We start from the raw sequence: 19,758 nt of genomic DNA, 5'->3' as shown, positions 1-19,758 counted from the left end.
GGCATAGCCGAGCTAAGCCACTACCAATTTCTCGGAATATGCGCTGAAATTTGTGACAGTCGTTCGAGCAAAATCGGTAGCATACAGAGTAATCAGCGACGTCTTGAGGAAGTCAGCCAGTGCACTTTACGCTGCCAACTGAATAAGCAGCAGCCACTTCCCTACGCAAGACTTATGAATCCTGGGCTCACACTGCCTTCCAAGGTGGCCGAACCTATTTGGAGCAAAACAAATGTTCATTTTACATGGCGGATGGCATCTTTATTCTGGAATGTCACTGTCACACAAACGCTGTGGCACAGCTGCGCTGATGACTGGTACAGTTCACTCTCAATTTAATTTGTATTCACCAATATGTTGAGCTGAAATAGTTTTTGCACCTTAACAGCAGGAGACCATACAGAAGATAAATTGCACGCCTTTAGTACGACGGTCGAAGCCAGCCGTAACGTGTTCTAGCATTCAAACTGTTCAAACTGCGCACGCATAGAAACGGAACCGGAAGTTGCCACCTCAGGCGATTCGTATGTTACATATAGTTTAGGTGAACTTATATTTGGTCTAGATGGTTAATTGTACTCGGCGCTACTGTTTTTACTTTCCCGTATGTTACAGTTAATGGGGTCTCTCGGCCGCAAGAGAGTTTCCGCTCTTCAATACTTGTTATTAAAGAAGTCGGTGGAGCAACAAAAGTTTTAGCCAGTACTTTACAGAGCTATTCAGAACGCTCATTTAATTTTAATTCCGAAGAACACTCAATTTTTTATACTTTTCATTGGAATAGCTATGAAAACGGTTGTTATCGGGTAGCTACTGGAGTATCATGTCATAACTGAAAGTCTTCGTTATCGTGTTGCAAAAGAAGATTTTACCCAGACAGGCATCTATTCGCGCCGGGAGCAGGCGCTGGGGAGAATATGCGACCTGTAGCGTAATTATCATCGCAGTTAACACCATAAGATTAGAACCACCTTACCGCACCTATTCCCGTCGAAGACCATGAAAGTTTTAAAAGTGCACTAGCTGACATTTAATAACTAGGCCTAACAACTAGTATTTTTTATTTTGCTGAATTTTTTCGGTTTTGCTTAATGTGTTATTCATTGAATAACTCCCCGCTGTAATCCCAAATGGCCATGATGGTAATAAATAATGAAACTAAGTCTTTGAATGGCTTGGTCAGGGGACTGGGGGAGCATTACTACTGTTGTTAAATATTTAGTCTAAGATAACGTACGAAAGATCGCATTTGCGATGGTACAGCAAGGCTAAGTTGGCGCAAGTCTAGCCTTGTGGTGGTATCGAAGATCCAAGCAAGAAGAAATCCATACCTGAGAAACTTCCGCAGATACATCTGGGAGGCAATACCTTTGCTCCGGCTGAATTGTTCTGTATAAGCAAGAGAATTACAGGGTGTATGGCGTAAGCGGTTTGTTTCAATTTGCGTAGAACCTGGGTTGTTTTTGTTGTAAACGCCTTCCCAATTTCGTCGGAGACGCAACTGCTCTTTCTTCAATTCTGGCAGATAGTCATTGAAAGATGACAGTTAAATTGGACTTTCTCTTGAATAGGCTGGTGTTGCAAGCAAGAAGTGGTTGATTGGATTTCATCCGCGGGACAGAATGCAAAATCATTTGCTGTGTAAAGAGGTGACCGGGCAGGACACAGAGGGGCGGGATTCTGGAGGAGCAAGTGCTGCTGGTCCTAGCTGGTTGAGTGAGAAAGCGAAAAGTGCGGAAATCCACGAGATTATGCGCGGTTTCGCCAGACCCTGATGAAAGCTGGGTGAACGTGGCTTACGAGCTTTGTGCAAAACTTTACTACGGCAACAATGCGAAGAGGAGACAAGTTTTTCAGAATTCCCGCGTCGCCGAACGTGATCCGCGGCCCGCTACCGTGGTCCGCTACTGCAGTCCGCTACTGCGGGGCACCACTGCGCGTGCGCAGACCGCCATGGGGGCGCCAGATGGCGCCACGCTCCCGCCAGCTGCGTGCGCTCCTGCCGCGTCGGGACCAATCAGCGCGCACGTTTACACCTTTTCACTGTTCACAGCTTCATTGAGCACGTGTGCGTGTTGGACAGTGCTGCGCATGCGCAGTAGATGCCTGCATGAAATACACCGAGCAGACCGCTGCTGCCATAGTCCAGTGGTAATATGGCTGCGCCCTAAACGGCAAACGGGAAAAGGAAGCGGATCGTGGATCGCCCTATGCTATAACTAATGACAGAGAGCTCCGTTTTCCCGCTATGGAGCTCTCATATTTCTTTCTACATATTGTGTTCTATGGAATTATCTTTGGTACTAGGCGCGAACACACACAGAACACAAGGAAGGGAGCGGGACAAAGCGCAACTTACAACCGCTTAATTCGGAGGCACATCACACACGCTTTCTTAAACGCAAGGAACACTATCAAGTCAGGATCGATAAGCACGTGCACTGGTTTAAAAATTTATTTTCCGTCATATATTAAGATACGGATGGATCACTGACGCACATGTTTCCTTTCTCTCCGGTAAAAAAAAGCTTCAATTAATTCCCGAGCTTCGGTATCTTTTCTGGAAGCTAGAATACACGCCCCTGAAAAATATATCTCACAGGAGTGTGGCGGGCAGGACCTAATATGCTTGTGTATGTTTGGCCCTTCTTTATTTTGTTCTAGATTTCTCTTATGCTCCCTAATGCGGTCATTGACGCAGCGCCCAGTTTGCCCTACCTATGAGTGACCGCATGAGACTGCAGTCAGAGAGTGTATAGAAAAAAAAACGACCCCTTTTCCTTTCAGAATACTGTGGGAGTTTCTATTGACAATTTTTTAACCCTTTTAGAGTTTTACTTGCAATCGACTTTCATAACATTTAACCAGCAGTGTTTTCTGCAGAAAGCCGGCATATGTATAGGATCCTGTGTGGCGGCGGTATTGTGTAATATTTTTCTTTCAAAAATGGATCAGGTTTTACATCAGGTATTACCGTCTAGGCATGTTTTTAAAGTGTTCAGATACGCGGACTTTTTTATATTTTTTACTAAGGAAGGAAGTTTGAACTTCGAAGAGAGTGTGCGTGATATTTTAACCTTATTCCGACAACATGGCAATGGCTTGCAATTGACTTGTGAAGTGCCTGAGGGTAACTGCCTGCAGTTTCTAGATATAAATATTCAGTTTTGTGAGGATCAGCTTTGTTGGGGATATGCTCCTCGTGCAAGAAAAGGGCTCCTGCCGTATGACTCTACCCATTCGAAGTTGATAAAAAGAGGAATTGTTTCACTTTGCCTTCAATCCGCCCTCAGGAAATCGTGTCCTCACAGGATGCAGGTCAGCTTTCAGAACCAATTGGCCAGGTTGTCTTCAGCCGGATTCCCTGATTCGGTTGTGATGGCAGTCGCGCCGAAAGCCTACTGCAAAAAATGAAGACTGTGGCGGTTAGAGCTGGGAAAGGTCACCCTCGAGAAGAGGTGGTGAGACTGGTAGTGGTGCCCTATGTACATAAGATGGCCCACAATTTAAAGAAGGTCGCAAGCAGGCATGGGGTGTCGCTTGTGTTTTCAGCCCCCCAAAAGCTCGGAAACCTGTGCTCGCGTATCGAAAGAGTACGTGCAGAGGAAAAAGGATGCGGCACTAAGCATGGGCGACCGTTTTTGAAGTGCGCCGTAGGGGTGGTGTATGAAATTCCCCTCTCATGCGGTCAGTCATGCGTAGGGCAAACCGGACGCTGCGTCAATGACCGCATTAGGGAACATGAGAGAAATGTAGAGCAAAATAAAGAAGAGCCATACATATCCAAGCATGTTAGGTCCTGCCCGTCACGCTCCTGTGAGGCATATTTTTCAGGGGCGAGGATTCTAGCTTCCAGTAAAGATACCAAAGCTCGGGAATTAATTGTTTTTTTTTTACCGGAGAGAAAGGAAACATGTGCGTCAGTGATCCATCCGTATCTTTATATAAGGCGGAAAAGAAATTTTTAAACCAGTGCACGTGCTTATCGATCCTGATTTGATTGTGTTCCTTGCGTATAAAAAAGTCTGTGTGATGTGCCTCCGAATAAAGCAGTTGTAAGTGGCGCTTTGTCCCGTTCCCTTCCTTGTGTTCTGTGTGTGTTCGCGCCTAGTACCAAAGATGAATTGTGACCAACTCACCCAAGAATACGTTCTTTTGAGCTATGGAATTCTATTACAGAGGGAGAGGTGACGCTGAACAGAAAGGATGAGCGGTGGGAGCAGGACCGTACCGCGACCATTTCATTGCCGTTCTAAGTAAGCCCAACAAGGACTTGCTGCAGCAGCGACCCACATCATTACAATATCACTTGTTTTGGTGAAAATTCCAGCGCATGTTAGAGAACCCCATTTTTTTCTGTGCTTCGGCTGTTTTACTCTCATGTTAATCTAGAAGTACGCTTTCGGCGCAGGTATGAGGCCTACCGAAGGCAACAGATAAACGAGACGGGTACCCTTTTATCATTCTTGGCCTCCTGGTCGACTCGTCATGCGGGCGGCAACAGGAAGGCTCTATCTCCCCGACTGTCGCCTTGGCAACCAGTGAAGAGGACGGACGACATATAAGATGGGGCGTATAAGCAGACGTGGCATCAGTTGAACGCGCCTGCGAACGATGACTCCTGCGTGCACGTCGTACACGCTGGTCGGGTTCTCCGCAGAAATCGACTGGAGGCCCCTGCATTTCGTCAAACCCATCCCACCTACCAGGGTGTGCGGCGCGTGTGGCGTAGTGCGACCGAATTCCGCGTTGCTTCCTTGCATGCATGTGCTGTGCGAATCCTGCTACGACCAGTGTGCTTCGACCAATGGCTCACACGTCTGTCCGTTCGACGACCACGAGTGGCAGGACGACGACATCGAATGGAGAGCATTTCCTGTTGCCGAGCTGCTCAGAAGAGAGGTAAGCGTGAGTGAGAGAAAGTAGCGAGTTTTGTTTAAAAAAAAGTTACCCGTATGTCGATAATCATCTGTATGCTCTCCGCTTTGTCGAATATATTGGAAATGAATATTGTGCTTTTACCTCGTTCGGAAGCAAATGTGCTGGTTGTGGTGGTGTAAATGTACAGGCGGAATTAGCCTTAGAGTGACCTAACGGCAACTGCTCCGCCTGAGCCACTGATTTAAGTGATTGCTTCCAAAAGGCCAGTGTCTTCTAAAAAAAAAAAAAAACTCCGCCACCGTCTGGAGGACTTTGAAGTTACGAACGTTAGCTGTTTTGTTAACTAGATGAATAAAGCGAAGAAGAACGCGCCGGTCCTCTCGAGAAACGGAATGTAATGCCATTTGAAACGGGGTGGATTGCCATCATGCTCAACTACGCGTGCAAACACGCCGCCTAGCGTAACGATCACCGCCTAGCACTATTTATCAGAGAAATCACGATGCATTTCTACCCATACGGAGTTTGCTTCGTTTTGGGGGGTAAAGTTGGGCCTAGATTTCGGCTTGTGGTGCGATGTGGTAACGCTTCAATTAGTAATTGCTTGTATACATGTTTCTCTATTATGTAATTGGCGTTTTATTTCTATACCACAAGCAATAGGGTTTTATTTGCCTACCAAATTGGGTATGCAACTGTCCCCGGATGGGTGCCCGAGGTTGTCGGAGTATATTTAGCAGAACTAATGTATGTATGTAATGGGATCGGCCTGGGTCATTATACCGCGCGTCTTTTCTATCCTGTCTTTCTATTCCATTTTTCAACTCTCCTACTATATGCACGTGGTAGCGATTGTGGCTCGGCTTGAGCCAGTGGGCAGGCCTGTGCACTTTCCTTTTCTTTGTTCCTGGCATCAACAGACAAACATACTAATGCATACAGGTACAGCGGTCCAGCAACAGGATAGTTTTCCTACACGTTTTACGATATTTTTTGGTGAGGGGGGTGGTGAAGTGGAATAGAGGGCACAACCAATTTTAATGTCCGTCATCTTCGATTCAAGAAACCAAAACTATGCCGCCATTTCTTCCCTTGACGTCATACATAGTTGAACCTCTATCCCCCATATTGGACCGTGACGTCATCACTGGCACGCGGCAGGTGGTTGTTTCTGCAATGCTATTGTAGATGGCGCTACAAGTCTTAATGCGAGATGCGCTGTTTTCTAGTTGCAGCCACAGACGGCGGTTTGATCTCAGGTTGGTAGGAGACTTCACGAAATCTTGAAGCGTGATGAGTAGTTGCTGCCACAGATGGCGCTGTGATCAAGGGTCGTAGCAAACTCCACGAAATCGTCGAAACATGATGAGTAAGAGCTAACGCTCTTAAAACTTCAAGAGTGATCGTGACAACAATGGTGCCGAGATGGGCGTGATCCGTAAAGGGAATGTTTGCAGTGGAGCTGGCATTGTTCACAATGTGTTTGCGGTCACACGACCTTTAAGATAGAACGGTAATGAACCCTGTAGGCTGCAGAGGAGTGTGACTGTGCCATGATACCGCTTGTTTCGCTTATTGTCTGCAAGGGTGGTGAAAATGCTCTGGCGTTTATTCTCGTACTGTTTTCGGTAGAGGGCAGGGGGGAGGGGGTACAAAATAATAGCCAGCAGCGACGATACACAAAGAAAAGACGTTAAGGGAACCTACTACCTGCAGATATCGGTCTGGGAAGATAACGAGAGCTACCTGGCAGCAGAAGCCGCTGACGCCAACGGCACCCTCCATGACGCGGAACGTCTTTATCAGTCATGCTCTTCTGTACCTATGCCATAACCACGGTGAGACATCCCGCGCAGCTGATTAGAAGCTGAATTGCCAATGGACGCGTGTAGCGTTTTTAAAGCATTCCGTTCTAAAAGCGCCGTACTGGAAGGTCTGCTGGTGCCAATTGTCAGTTTTGAGTTCAGGGAGCGATGGTCTTCTAATATAAGGGCGCAGTGCAGAGAGGGGCACATGCTCGAACCCTCGCAACGACGCCTAGGGAGCTTTCCTTCTACAAGGGTTTTTCTGGTATGAACAATCTCGGGGAACTAATGTGTTTCATGATGTTGTTTGATTAGTTTTAGAAATTCTTGGCAGCTGGCAATAATCTTAAAAAACAGTGTTTTTAGAGTGTTTTACAGGGTAAGTGAGAGGTTTATCTGTAGTTTTTCTTTGGAAAAAGGTCGTCAGCAGTAAGCATTTGTCCATATTTTTTTCTGGGCCTTGGGCACCTTGGCCAAACGGCAAAAAGAACACATAAAGGGTGCCGGAGTGCCCATAGTGCTGACAGATGGATACGGTAGGCGCATGGGGGCGAGCATCTCGTGATAACAGCACTAGAAGAAGACCTCCAAAGAATAGCGCAAAATAGTCATTTTTAAGACGTGCGCCGGTGGTTCGTTCACTTTCTTTCCGGGTAGGTTGCAGTTCATGAAATGCTTCGAATGTTCACCAGCCATTGAATACAGGTTTTGAACAATCAGCCCCGTGCTCAGACGTCCTTCTTGAAAGGGCGTAACTACAGCGAAGGACCAAGGAAAGGAAAGACATGTGCAAGCGGTGAACTAACGACTGGCTGTTTATTCGAAAAAAAGGTAAATTAAATGTCCAATCTTGGCGGCACCAGACCATGTCATCTTCAGACCTGACGTCTGTGACATAAGGCTCAAAGAGGTAAAGCTTAGCTTCTCGTTAATAGCTATCAATTTGCAAAAAGCAGTCATTATTTCGTAGCTCTTCGAGATCCGAAGCAACGCAGGTAATCTTCTCAGTATTGGATATGTATTGTCAGAGGCCGGCGCTTGAAAGGACCGTAGTAAAACCAATCATTTCCAATATTGTGCAGATCACCAGTGCTGCTTAGGATATTTCCAGTGCGGTCGGACTTTATGCAAACCTGTCAGAAACAGTGTCCAATTATCAGGTAGATGTTTATCATCGAATAAAGAAAATTGTCATTGTTTCTGATGTGGGCGAATCTATACATCCTTCTCTGGTTCTATTTTAAGGTTTAGAGAGCATGTGCTGAACCCGCAAACTGTCGATCAGTGTATTTGGTGTTCAGCTGCCTATCCTAATGTCGCGTGTTCGACCCCACCCGCGGCGGCTCTATTTCGGAGGAGGAGAAACGTACAAACGCCCGTATGGCGTCAGCGCAAGAGAATGTACACCGAGTAGTCTAAATTAGTTCCCGGTTTCCTACTATGGCAGCCCAAGTGTCGCTTCCGGGTGTTAAAAGATTAGACACCTAACATTTTCTTTCGTGTTTTCTTCTTTGTAATGATGCGTAAGGCATTATTATGTATGGATTACCATGTGGTATTCTCCTGTGAGCGCTGAATAAGTGATAATCGAATTTACTTCTCGCTCTGTTTAGTTATCAACGAATCATCGTCTTTCCGTTCATCATTACTAACATTTCTTGAATCAGGCGCAGCATTGTCGTCTGTTTGAACTTGTCGCCTTATACCTTTGCTTTGCCTTGTACGTGTACATATTCTTTTGTTTATTGCACACTGCACCATGCCCACGATGTATAAGACCGACCCAATAGCATAATTAACACTTTGTTCTTCCATTATTTTTTTCTCTGTATTATGTATGAAGTGAACACTTAAGTATTTTTGTTATTTTGCGGTGCCCCCCTATGTAATGCGCAGTCGGGCGCTTAGGGTACTTAAATAAACAAACAGCCGAACGATTACGGTGGCGTCAGTGTGGTTATAGGTCACGTCCTGAGGGTATGAAAAAATGAAAAAAAAATCAATAATCGCTACTTCTGCATTCGTTGTCATTACGACTATTGAAGGAGGCTGGCTTCAACTCTGTACTGAATTAAAACGCAGAAATAGCGATTATATTGCAGTTTTGCCATGCCTCACGTGACATATAACCACACTTTGACGTCACAACCATAACCGAAGCAGCATGACATAAAAATTGGAATATAAGTTATTTATTCGTCTTAGCCGAATACCACGCGATGATTCATGCATAGTACTGCCTTCCGCATAATTGTAGAGAAGAAAACATGCTACCAAAATTAGGCGTCTATACACGTTTCAAACTCAAAATTCACAGTTCGCAGAGGGTGAGCTGGGGAGTAGCGAGCTCCTGAAGACCTAATTTTAAATGATAACTGTTCGTTTCTTGCAGGTGCGATGCTGGAACGAAGAACACGGTTGCCAGTGCGTGACGCCTGCTTCGGGGATCGCCCAGCACTTCCATCGCGAATGTGCTCACCACTCCGTTTCCTGCCCCAAGTGCTGTGGCACCGTTCCTTGCAGTGGCGTAATCGCCCACTTGAAATCAGGATTATGCAATTCCGGGACGACTTCGGCTTCTGATAGCCAACTTCACTCAGGATTAGAGAAAGAAAGAGCATTTATCACTCTTTTCCGAGGGTGCCTTGAAAAACAAATCGCCGATGTCAAAGAACTTCTGGTGCGAATACTCGGTGATATCACCACACATGGCGATCGGCTAAACGAAATCTCTCACGGCGTAAACAGTTCAAAAGAAACCCTGAGGCAAGAACTGGCTGATGGAGCAAAGCAAAATGAGAATAGGTGGACGCAAATCATGTCTAGAATGGAGGCATCCAACCGGCAACTCGAATTGTTATGCGGGAGCGCCGATTCCCTTAATCTTTCTGCGAGCATGTTAAGATTGGAAAAAATCCTGAGAGAGGAAGTTGCCAATGCAGCCAGAGAATCGCAGCATAAGTTGTCGGAAATCGCTACTGCTATCGAAGCCGTCAGAGCTGGCGAGAATGAAAACAGTCAGAAGGCGCTAGCCTACATCCAAAACATTAACCGGCGCTCAGAGCAGTGTGTGGCGCTTTGCACGTTTTTTGTCACAAATGTGGAATCACTACAGGAGACTGCGATGAAACAAGGCTGGGCCAGGTACGAAAGCCAGCAGGTGTACTTGCGCGGATATTGCATCTCACCTGGAGTGTATCTGGAAAAGGACGGCGAAACTACAAAACTGAAAGCAAGTCTCCGCCTCCACAAGGGCGAAATGGACGACTCTCTTGTGTGGCCATTCGAGCACACGATCAAGCTTTGTGTCGTGCATCCCATATATGGTGAAGAACGCGTGGTTCAGAACAAGACTTCTCGTTCTTTTGACAACTACCAAAAGCCAACAACAGCCAGTAACGAAGCTGTTAAGTTTTCTAAAGAGACGCTTGATATGAAGAGCCTTATCGCAGATGGTTACGTAGAAAAGAATCAGCTTCGCATAAAATTCGAGCTTCTTCCATGATGGAGGCTTGAATGAAGCAGGTTGCATTTGGCAACACGCTTGCATTTCCTAACCACTGCTTCCCACTGCTATTTGTCACACCGCAGCATTTTGCGAAAGCTGCCAAAGCATTCCTCACTTAGTTTCTTTTCTTTATATTCTGTGTCAATGTTCGATGTAAGAAAGTGATTTTCTTGCCAAATTTCCGATTCTCTGTTAGGATTCCGAATACGGGGACAAGTCACAAATAAAAGAATGTGTGTAACACATACAATCATGTCCATGTCGCTTCGAGAAGTTAAACCCAACGTAACACATACCAACATTATTGAGGTTTTCTTATCGTGTTCATAATACGGTTTTTTCTGTTGGAATACCCCTGGCGGAAGCTATGCGAAAGTAAACAGTTCCTTTTGCTGAAGGGAGCTGCTGCTTGCCTAGATATTTTGGTTATACTTAGTTTCAGAAGACCGCGCTTATCGAAATCTTTGTCCCATCGACCCACCAGACATCATAAAGACTCTGAAGCTTTTGACAGATTTTTCAAACCGGGACGCTAAAGAAGCCTAATTCCTGAGGACAAACACGAATTCCAAACAAGCGATCCAGGAGCGTGAACTTGCATTCTGGAAAACAAAGCAGATGATGTCCATGGAAGTTCCGCCATTTTTGTGGCTGTAAAAGCAAAAGCGGATAGAAATATGCGATAAATGAAGAAAATGAAGTCTGCTTTCGTATAGAGCACTTACTTATTTTGTAGGTTAGGCCCTCTAACTGAACGGGTCAGTGTATCGTTCTGTGCCCTACGAGAGATAGCCTAAAAAGCGGTATAAAATCACAGGTTTATTCCAGACCAACTGGCATGCGGCCACGGGAAGGAAAAATGCAACGCTGTGTTAGCCACAGCAAAGTTGGCCAAAATATCTGAGCTGCATAAAACAAATGAAAACCACGCGGGACGATCAGAATAATGTGGTGCCAATACAGGCTTGGCCCACGGTATACAAGGAACGGGGTCTGCAGACCTTTCAGCCCCTGAAGCCAAGCACCTGCTCTATTCACGACTCGCTGCGTGTTCGGCGATGCTTCACCGCTGCGAAGTCGCCGCTTCTTATGGGCATCTCGTCGCCGACAGGTTGACTGCGCTCCAGGTACAGGGTTGCTCAAAAGTTGGCAGACCTGATTTTATTCGGCATGTCCTGCCGATAAGGATGCCGAAAAAGCTATCAAGGCAGTAAGAGGTTAGATCGATGCTTCTTTTACTCTCTGCAGACATTATGAGCTTCGCGAGAGCCGTAAGTGCTTGTCTATAGTGCATAAAAGCAGAACCTGTGGCCTGGTGACTACTGACCTACCCTGTTCGTTCTCGCGGCAGTCCCCACAAGAAGGCGCCACTGCTATCATGTTTATTTCAACAGCTCGCTGCGTGGTCCTTAACTTAAGCTTACCACTTTCGTTAGCCTCCAGGATTCTGCCCATAGGTTAGTACTGGCAGCATACAGCTGTCGTACAGTTTTCTCTTGAGGGATATCGGTAAACTGCCATTCATGATCTGAGAGAACCAGTCACATGCGCTCCATCCCATGCTTATCCTTCTAATCATTTCCATCTCATTACCCACCAACACCATGACAAAATTAACCGAAACCTATAAATGCTGGACTAATAGAAATGCCCTGATAGTTTCATTCAAAGCTTCCAGAAAGGTTGACTAAAGTGTACAGGGTATGACAACCGGCGCCAAGGAGAGAAAAAGAAAATAACAGTGGCCACTCCCAGGAGCCCTCGGCAGCGAATGGCACCTATGAAAAATACGCTGCAATTAAGAAATAAAAAACACAGGCAAGGGTGCGGAGTTGAATAAGCCGCCATGCTGTCGAGGGACGTAAATGCGCTGCAAGCAAACACGAAGTAAACAGGGACTGCTTCGAAGCTTCAGGAGCAGGATGTCAAAGCACGTGAGAATCAAAATCGCTTTTCAAAATCCCGCATTGCCATTGCTAAGATTTGTCTCGCGCTAGTGATACGACCCCCTAATCAACACAAAGAAGTGCTGTTGAACTTTATAAATTTTCTCACCCGCGCCCATCACCAGAAACAGGCGACATTATTTCGTTAAGGTAAATTTTGGTGAAAATGCCGGGAGGACCAGACACTGTGCATTCTATTACACGCATTGTAGTTTCACTTAAGAGCCAGTCTTGAAATGAGTTTCCCGGTTGCTCGGACGTTGTTCACCCAAAACAAAAAAAACAAAAAAACCGGCCGACGCAGTGGCGCCATGGGATCATATCTTGCGAAGTGATAATTATTGACTTCACAACAGACGAAAAGGAAAGGTAAGGTCACGTGGTGACGGGGCGTATACCACAGTTCCTTCATTGCGAACTGTATGCGCGTGCAGGACGCTGCATTTTGAAAGCATGTTGTACACGCTGGTCGGGTTCTCTGCGGCATTAGACTGGAGGCCCCTGCGCTTCGTGAAGACCATTCCACCGAACAGAGTATGCAGTGCTTGTGCATTGGTGCGCCCGAAGACTGTATTGCTTCCGTGTTCCCACACGCTGTGCGAGTCGTGCCACGAGCAGTGTACCGAAAAAGGGTTACACGTATGTCCACTGGATGACTGCGAGTTCCAGGAGGAAGACGTCGACTGGAGGGAGTTCCCTGCCGCAGAGCTGCTCAAGAGAGATGTAAGTGAGCAATAGCAATGTAAGAGTGGTTCTCCCTGTTACAGGCATTCATGTGCAGCTCAAAGATTATATCTAGAAAAGGTTAAATGTCCTGGTTTCACAATCGCAGCACACTTGAATGAACAGCCCACATTGACATGATAATTACCAAACGGTCTCGACTTGTGTATTTTTTCAAAGGAATTTTAAGTGCTCTCCTGGTAGTGAAGGAAATTCCGTATTTGGACAAATGTCAGGCCAGTGTTCGAATATGCTTGCGTAGCATGGGGTCCTTTCACCGGTATTCTGGTCAACAAGTTGGAAAGGGTACAGAAATGCGCCGCAAGTTTTGGGACAGCGATTTATAACTTTCTCATAAAAAGGTCAGAAATTCGCGACAGTATTTAGCGGAAGATTTTGTGTATCCAGAGAGAAATCTGCAAGCTGGAGTTCTTGCATTATATATATTAATGCACCGGTATTAATAAAAACGCTTATTTAAAGCAGTCATTTTACATATCGGAGAGAGTAGACAATACAAAAAGATTAAGAAATATCAATGCCGTGTTAATGTGTTCAAGTATTCATTTCTGGTTAACAAAATTCTTGACTGGAATAGTCTTCCGTAAGATGTGGTTTGCGCCCGCAATTTTCAAGCAGTTATTGGAACGATAACCTGATAGATAGATAAAGAGGAGGAGGGAAAGACATTGATGTTAACCAGAAAGGGGTTCCGGTTGGCTACCCTGCACTGGGGAAGAGGGATTAGGCGGCTAAAAGGAGGAAGAGAGAAGGGGGAAAAAGTCATAACACACACACACACGCACAACGCTGTCACAATTTGTCACTTAATCCAGTCGCTCTCAAGTAGGCAAAGAGTGCCTTGTATGCCTTGTACGATACCCTGACGCACTATCGCGCCCAATATGACTCGCAACACACGAGAGTGTGGCTGCAGTGCTTTCCGGACGCACGGTGGTGCCAATAAGCGGCGTGCTTGGAAACAAAGTGGAAAGGATTCTGCTGTTCCACTAGTCAGCTGCATCCCCCACGCCGTCTGTTCTACACAATCTGGAATCAGTTGCGACATGCGCCTTGCACTGTCATACAAATGCCGCCGCGCTAGCGCTGGCGATGCGATAACGCTGTTTCTTTAAAGACCAGAAGGCACAGGGGACAAGGGTCACTGCTTGAACAGCAAAATCCTTTCCCTTTCGTTTTCAAGCGCGCCGCTTGCCGGCCCCTTCATGCGCCCGGCCACGTGGCCGGGCGTAGCAAGTCATATTGAGCGCGTTAGTTCTTGATATAATGTTATCGTCGTTGATACTAATAGGTTGTGAATTCATTCCTTCTTTCTTTCTTTGTTGTGTTAGCTTGCTGGCATGTCCCGAATATCTTATTTGCTGGCTATATCAGACCTCATTAATCCCCCTACAATAATACCTCGTTGGTGCAGTAGATACTTCTAATAAATAAATTAAATAATACTCAGCAGGTGCGCCCTAATCATGAAGAGGTGATGCTGGATTGGAGGTATAATGGCGAGATTCATGACAACACAAAATGAACAAGGCTTAAGGACTTAAGGAGAAGGCTCTTTCCGCTAGCCAACGTTTCAACAACGAGACTTCTGCGGTTTGAGAAGCCCGCTTAGTTGAAACGTTGGCTTGCGGAATGAAGCTCCTCCTTAAAGCCTTGTTCACTTTGTTTTGAATCGTAAAGGGACGAGCATGCTACGAACTATGCTCTGCTGAAATTAGCTTTATGTATTCTTAAGGCTCTGATTAGCGTTGGAATCATTGGGCACTTGTATTGAGGCCGTGACTGTAGGAGGTGCTGCTGTCTTTGTCAAGACTCTGCTCCGAACGGAAGGTGAACAGTCTGCAGTGATTGTTTATTATATGCAGAGTTCCATGCATGCCAGTCCAAAGCTTCGAGTTATAGTTGCACGCCGCTAACGGCAGCGGCAGAATTTTAGAGCTAGGGCGTCAGCCTGCACCTTAACGTTAAGGCGTCAGCTGGCCGCCCTGAGAGCAGATGGAAAAGTTGCAGTTCTGTCCAGGAAGCGATGTTATTAAAAAGGCCGAGCGGCGAGAATATGGGGCGCGCGATAGCCGGCAAAAAGCGGACGATGTGCATTGCAGTGCCATCTGACGTTGAGCTTCTGGTGTGGAGACCTTGATACGTGTGCTCTTGCTCGATACTTTCGAGCTCCAAGCCGTATCTTTTCGTCCGCTTGCCACTAGATACGGTAATCTTGTGCAGTTCCAGGGGCGAGAGGAAAGTAGTTCTTCAACCCCCGTGTCACGCACATAGATCGGCGACACGCGAAAGAGATGAACAATGTGCCGTTCGTCTAGCCCTGATTAGGCAGATAACGTAGCTTTCTCGGCGACGAAACGGCTCAGCATGCACTACACGCTCACGTCATTGCTATTCTCGTGCTTTTAAAGACATCGTATGGGGAACTTGTGCTGAAGTTTGCGGTGCCGATTGCAGCGCCATAACACACTCCCTAGCGAGAAGAACAAGCAATTTTGGTTAGTACTATTAGTACTTTTCCGCGCCACCTTCAGGCGCTCATTGGCGTGGGCCTCCGCGCTCTGTCGAAGGCGTACGCGCCGTGCGTCAGATATCTGGGCTACGCCGATAGAAGCTGGGCAATGAATGCTGTCAGCCAAATGAGGGTATCTAATTGCGCAGAATGTGTTCTCGCGTTTGCAGTGGCCCAAGCGGCTGACAAATGAAGTTTTGAGTCCTCGAATGGAACAATTGCAGTGCCACCTTGGCAGCGCAGGTTCGCCAAAAATGGCCGGTTAGGCAGTTCCCGAGGTGGGCACAGCCCACGACTCTTTCCTTAGGTGATTGCACTCGCTGACGTATACTTAATTGCTGCCGGCAGTTCCATACAGCAAGAGAAACAGGCAGAACAGCATGGGGGCTAGAATTCCACGATCGAAGCTCGCAATATTAATATCGTTTTCTTATTTTTCTTTTAGAAATGTACTGGCACTAATTAACGCACGCAAACAACACGAAGAGCGCCCGAACTCTTGAATTCATCCTTGGGGTTAGAATCACGACTTTTGTTGTCCTTTGTTTTCTCGAGTTTGGTCGTTGGGGGACATGGGACACGGACTGGTCTTTGAAGACCATCAAGTTCTAAAAAAAGGACTAGCTGACTCTGCTTAATCAGGAACCTAACAACTTGTATTTGTTGTTTTCCTGCATTACTTGCTTGTGTTTGTCACAATATCGTGGGCGGCTGGATGGTTGATGCGGTTGCTCGTCGCGGGGTGGATGGGGGCTTGCGGATACGTGGGAACTTGGGCCTCGCTTCTTCGGGGCCGCCGTTGCCGCATTCTGCGCGTCAGACCAACACCAAGGCTCGCTTGCGGACAAGGCTCGCTTGCGGACAACTTCCCTGGCTGACAACACTCATTACCGCACGCACCGGAATCTCCAGACCAACTGCCCAGCTCTCACCGCTCCCGCCGCCACGTTCTCGTGGAAAACGAACACAACAAAAAACCTTGTGGCGCCGCGTATAGATGAGACGCAGATTTTCAAAAAAAAAAGAAACACGAATAAATGGTTAAAGAACATGGAAGAAAGCGCCTATTTAACGAGGAGTATCTGTGAAGGTCCCGGTGGGTGCCGGACATCCAACCCGCATCTCCCCGCTCCAATCACGTGCAAGCGCTTGCTACCGACACGGCGACTGGAGGGCTGAAAAGCACTACAGCGTCGCGATGAGTCAACCATAGCCACGAGAAAGGGGGGGGGGGGGGTAAAGTTGTCGCCGCCACGGCGCGACATGTTTGTGAAAAACAGTGGCGCCTTGTCTACCACTGCCGCAAAAGTAAAAGAAGCACAGGGCAGGCACGAATTTTGTGACAGCGTTTAATATGTTATCCGGTGAATCACTCCCTTCTGTAATGCCAGATGATCCCGAGGGCATTAAATAAATGAAATGAAATGCTAAGATGGCTTGGAGCAGGGGACTGGGGGAGCGTGACCGGGGCATGATACCACTCGTTGTCGCTTTGTTTAGTCGGTGGTCGAAAAGCTTTGGTGTTTATACTGGTCCTGTTTTCGGTAGGGGGCAGGTGGAGAGGAATGGGGCGCAAAATAATGCCCGAGTACCGACCATATTGTCACGAAGTGGTGACTGCAACCGGGGAGCAGAACGACAGGGAAAATGCGTCTAAACAAAACTCTTTATTTCAGCTAACTAGCGTCCATAATGGACTGAACAACTCGGCGGCGGCGTAGCAGCAAGCGTGATTGGCGGGCGTCGAACCGAGTGGCCCGCCGCTGTCGGCCGTGCTCAATTCAAAGCCGACAGCGAACTTTCGAGATACAGCGTGCAAAGTTACTAGAACATTCTGGAACAATATAGAACCGGTCCGCTCCGCCTGGATGCAATCAATCGAGTTGAACCTGTTGACGTCTGCATCGCAAACAAAGCAATAAAGCGTGCCGGCAGGTTTGGAGAATGAACAAACAGCTGCAATATCATTGCACGTCAAGCACTGCAGCTGTCAGGTTATACCATTGCTATTCAAGAAATTATAAGAGATCCTACCGCCCCTCCGCTCTACCAATAGCTGACGTGAAATCAGGAGACAGCCGTTTGTTGGAGACTGTCATTTCCGTGAATATACTTTTTCTTTACTTGCAGGTCAAGTGCTGGAACGCAGACCAGGGTTGTCAGCATGCGGCGGCTGCTTCCATGATCACCCACCATTTCCAGCGGGAATGTGTGCACCACTCTACCTGCTGCCCAAAGTGTTCAATAAGCGTCCTGTGCAGCGAAGTGTGCGCGCACCTCAGGTCGGGAACTTGTGGGTCTTTAACTGACCCCTCTTCGGAGTCCCAAAGAGACCGCGACATCAAGGGTGAAAATGCGCCTTGTGTTGCTTTCAGCCAAGCATTTGAAAAGAAAGCGAATGAAATGAAGTCCTATTTCGAAAGAATCACTGTCGATATTACAACACATGGGGAAAGGCTGAATGAAATTTCTCATGACATGAACGCTCTGAAAGAAACTCTCAGGCAAGAACTGGCAATTGCAGTACTGAATCCGGAGAACTTAAAGGAAACCTCATGCGAACACTCAGCGTCGAACACGGAAATGAAAGAATGTTTGACCACACGCAGCGACGCCGTAAACAATCTTTCCGCAGGGATGAACCGATTAGAAAAAGTACTGACAGATCAAGTGGGTAATGTGACAGCGGAAACTGCTGACCACATTTCGAAAGTCACAGCTGCCCTGGAACAAGCCACCACAGAAGGCAGAGAGAATGGTCAGAAGACTTTGGAGTGCCTCTACAAAGTGCATGCACTAGCGCAGCTACAAGTAGCGCGGTGCGAGTTCTTTGTGCAAGGTGTGAAATCCCTCCAAGAGAAAGCGCTGAAGAAAGGCTTCGCATGGTGCTACAACGAGCACGTGTACCTGAGTGGTTATTGCATATCACCCGGGCTGTACTTCAAGAAAAGAGGGGATTCGGTAACAGTGCATGTTCTCTTACAGGTGCACAAAGGTGACATGGACGAGGTTGTTCTGTGGCCATTCGAGCAAAAAATCAAGCTGAGAGTCGTGCACCCGAAAAAAGGTGCCGAACGCGAGGCTGAGGTTAAAACACCACGTTGTGCCGAGCACTACCAAAAGCCCGCAACTTCAAGCAATGATGGTATTTATTTCCTTAGGCCGGCGTTTGTCCTAGGGGATCTCCTGAATGCCGGCTTTGTTGAAGACGACAAGATTCGTGTCAAGTGGGAGCTACTGCCTTGAGTTTCTCTTCCATCGGCACAAGGACAAGTAGGTGGCGCATGATCTTAGCAGGAATAACCTTTTTTTCTTGACAATACTACCAAATTTCAAGAAAGGGTTGTGTCCAATACAAAAAACATTTTTTTTTCAAAGAAAATTTGCAGTTTGCATTCCAGTTACGAAGCTTTGCATTCGACGTCAGTACTCTTTTGTTCTTAACACTCTTACAAGCGGCATATAAATTCTTATGCGACTCCGAGTATTGGCTTGGAAATGAAGGCATTTACTTTTGCTCATACCAAGTTTCGCAGTCATAGCTGTACATGCCATATTTCTTGGAATAAATGGAGCCTCTGTGTTCATCCTAGTATATCTTAGAAGAATGCTCCCACATTCAGTTTCTAGCTGAAGGGAAAGCTATCCTTGCGCCGCATCTACTCGCGTATAGGCCAAACAAATTATTTTAAAATAGTGCCCTTGAAACTAATACTTCCCTCAAGCAAGTTCAAGGCCCCAATTCGGACACAAACGCGCAAAAGATGTAAAGAAAATACCGCCAACAGAATTCGTTATTTTCCAAGGAAGCGGCGATAAATTGAGATAAATGCGATATACGGATTAGCGCGGATCTGCACTGCCGCTCATTGCGCGGCTGTGTGGCCTTGTACAGCAAGCAGGGCCGTTTCCTCAATGACTATTCTTTAGTACCATTTCAGCGTGTCTTCTGGTCAGGACCGCAGGCGCGGAAAAATTTAAGTCGCGCGCCGAGCTCTATGTCGTATAAAAGGCGTAAGATACAGGGGGAAAGCAGCTGCAGTGGCATTTCGCTTGTAATCCTGCGAAGCTTTCTGATCACCGATGGGGAATCACTGCCAACATTGCACGACTGCTGTGACGCTGCTGAATTCAAGTTTACTCCCAAACTTTATCAAAGTGATGAAGGTATCGTCTTCAACCGTTTCCTTGCAGGCATTGATCAGAACGAATGGTCTTTGGGGCCAGGACCTGTGCGCTGGCCAGTTTTTTTTTTGCGTGCTTACCACCGCACTCCTGCAGAGGTAAACGCCATGATGGCGGCTCAGAGCTTCCATTGCTCGACCAACGTGACATACCAGATTTTTATTTTCCTTTTACTGG

The 19,758-nt window shown here is 46.8% G+C and overlaps 2 protein-coding genes across 2 annotated transcripts; both read left to right on the top strand.

The window, feature by feature from the left end:
* Positions 1-4,559: 4,559 nt before the first annotated feature.
* On the top strand, positions 4,560-10,507 carry LOC144104053 (TNF receptor-associated factor 6-like). The gene is made up of 2 exons (XM_077636836.1): positions 4,560-4,902; positions 9,079-10,507. The coding sequence occupies exons 1-2, from the start codon at positions 4,615-4,617 to the stop codon at positions 10,189-10,191; spliced, it is 1,401 nt and encodes a 466-aa protein (XP_077492962.1). The 5' UTR covers positions 4,560-4,614; the 3' UTR covers positions 10,192-10,507.
* Positions 10,508-11,792: 1,285 nt separating this feature from the next.
* LOC144103592 (uncharacterized) lies at positions 11,793-18,894 on the top strand. Its single transcript, XM_077636267.1, has 2 exons — positions 11,793-12,863; positions 17,527-18,894. The coding sequence occupies exons 1-2, from the start codon at positions 12,594-12,596 to the stop codon at positions 18,640-18,642; spliced, it is 1,386 nt and encodes a 461-aa protein (XP_077492393.1). The 5' UTR covers positions 11,793-12,593; the 3' UTR covers positions 18,643-18,894.
* Positions 18,895-19,758: the final 864 nt, after the last annotated feature.

This window comes from Amblyomma americanum, chromosome 9 (assembly GCF_052857255.1).
Source record: "Amblyomma americanum isolate KBUSLIRL-KWMA chromosome 9, ASM5285725v1, whole genome shotgun sequence".
In the NCBI taxonomy this organism is placed as follows: Eukaryota; Metazoa; Arthropoda; class Arachnida; order Ixodida; family Ixodidae; genus Amblyomma; species Amblyomma americanum.
Note: the sequence above shows the minus strand (reverse complement) of the source record. Positions and strands in the feature narration are given on the sequence as shown.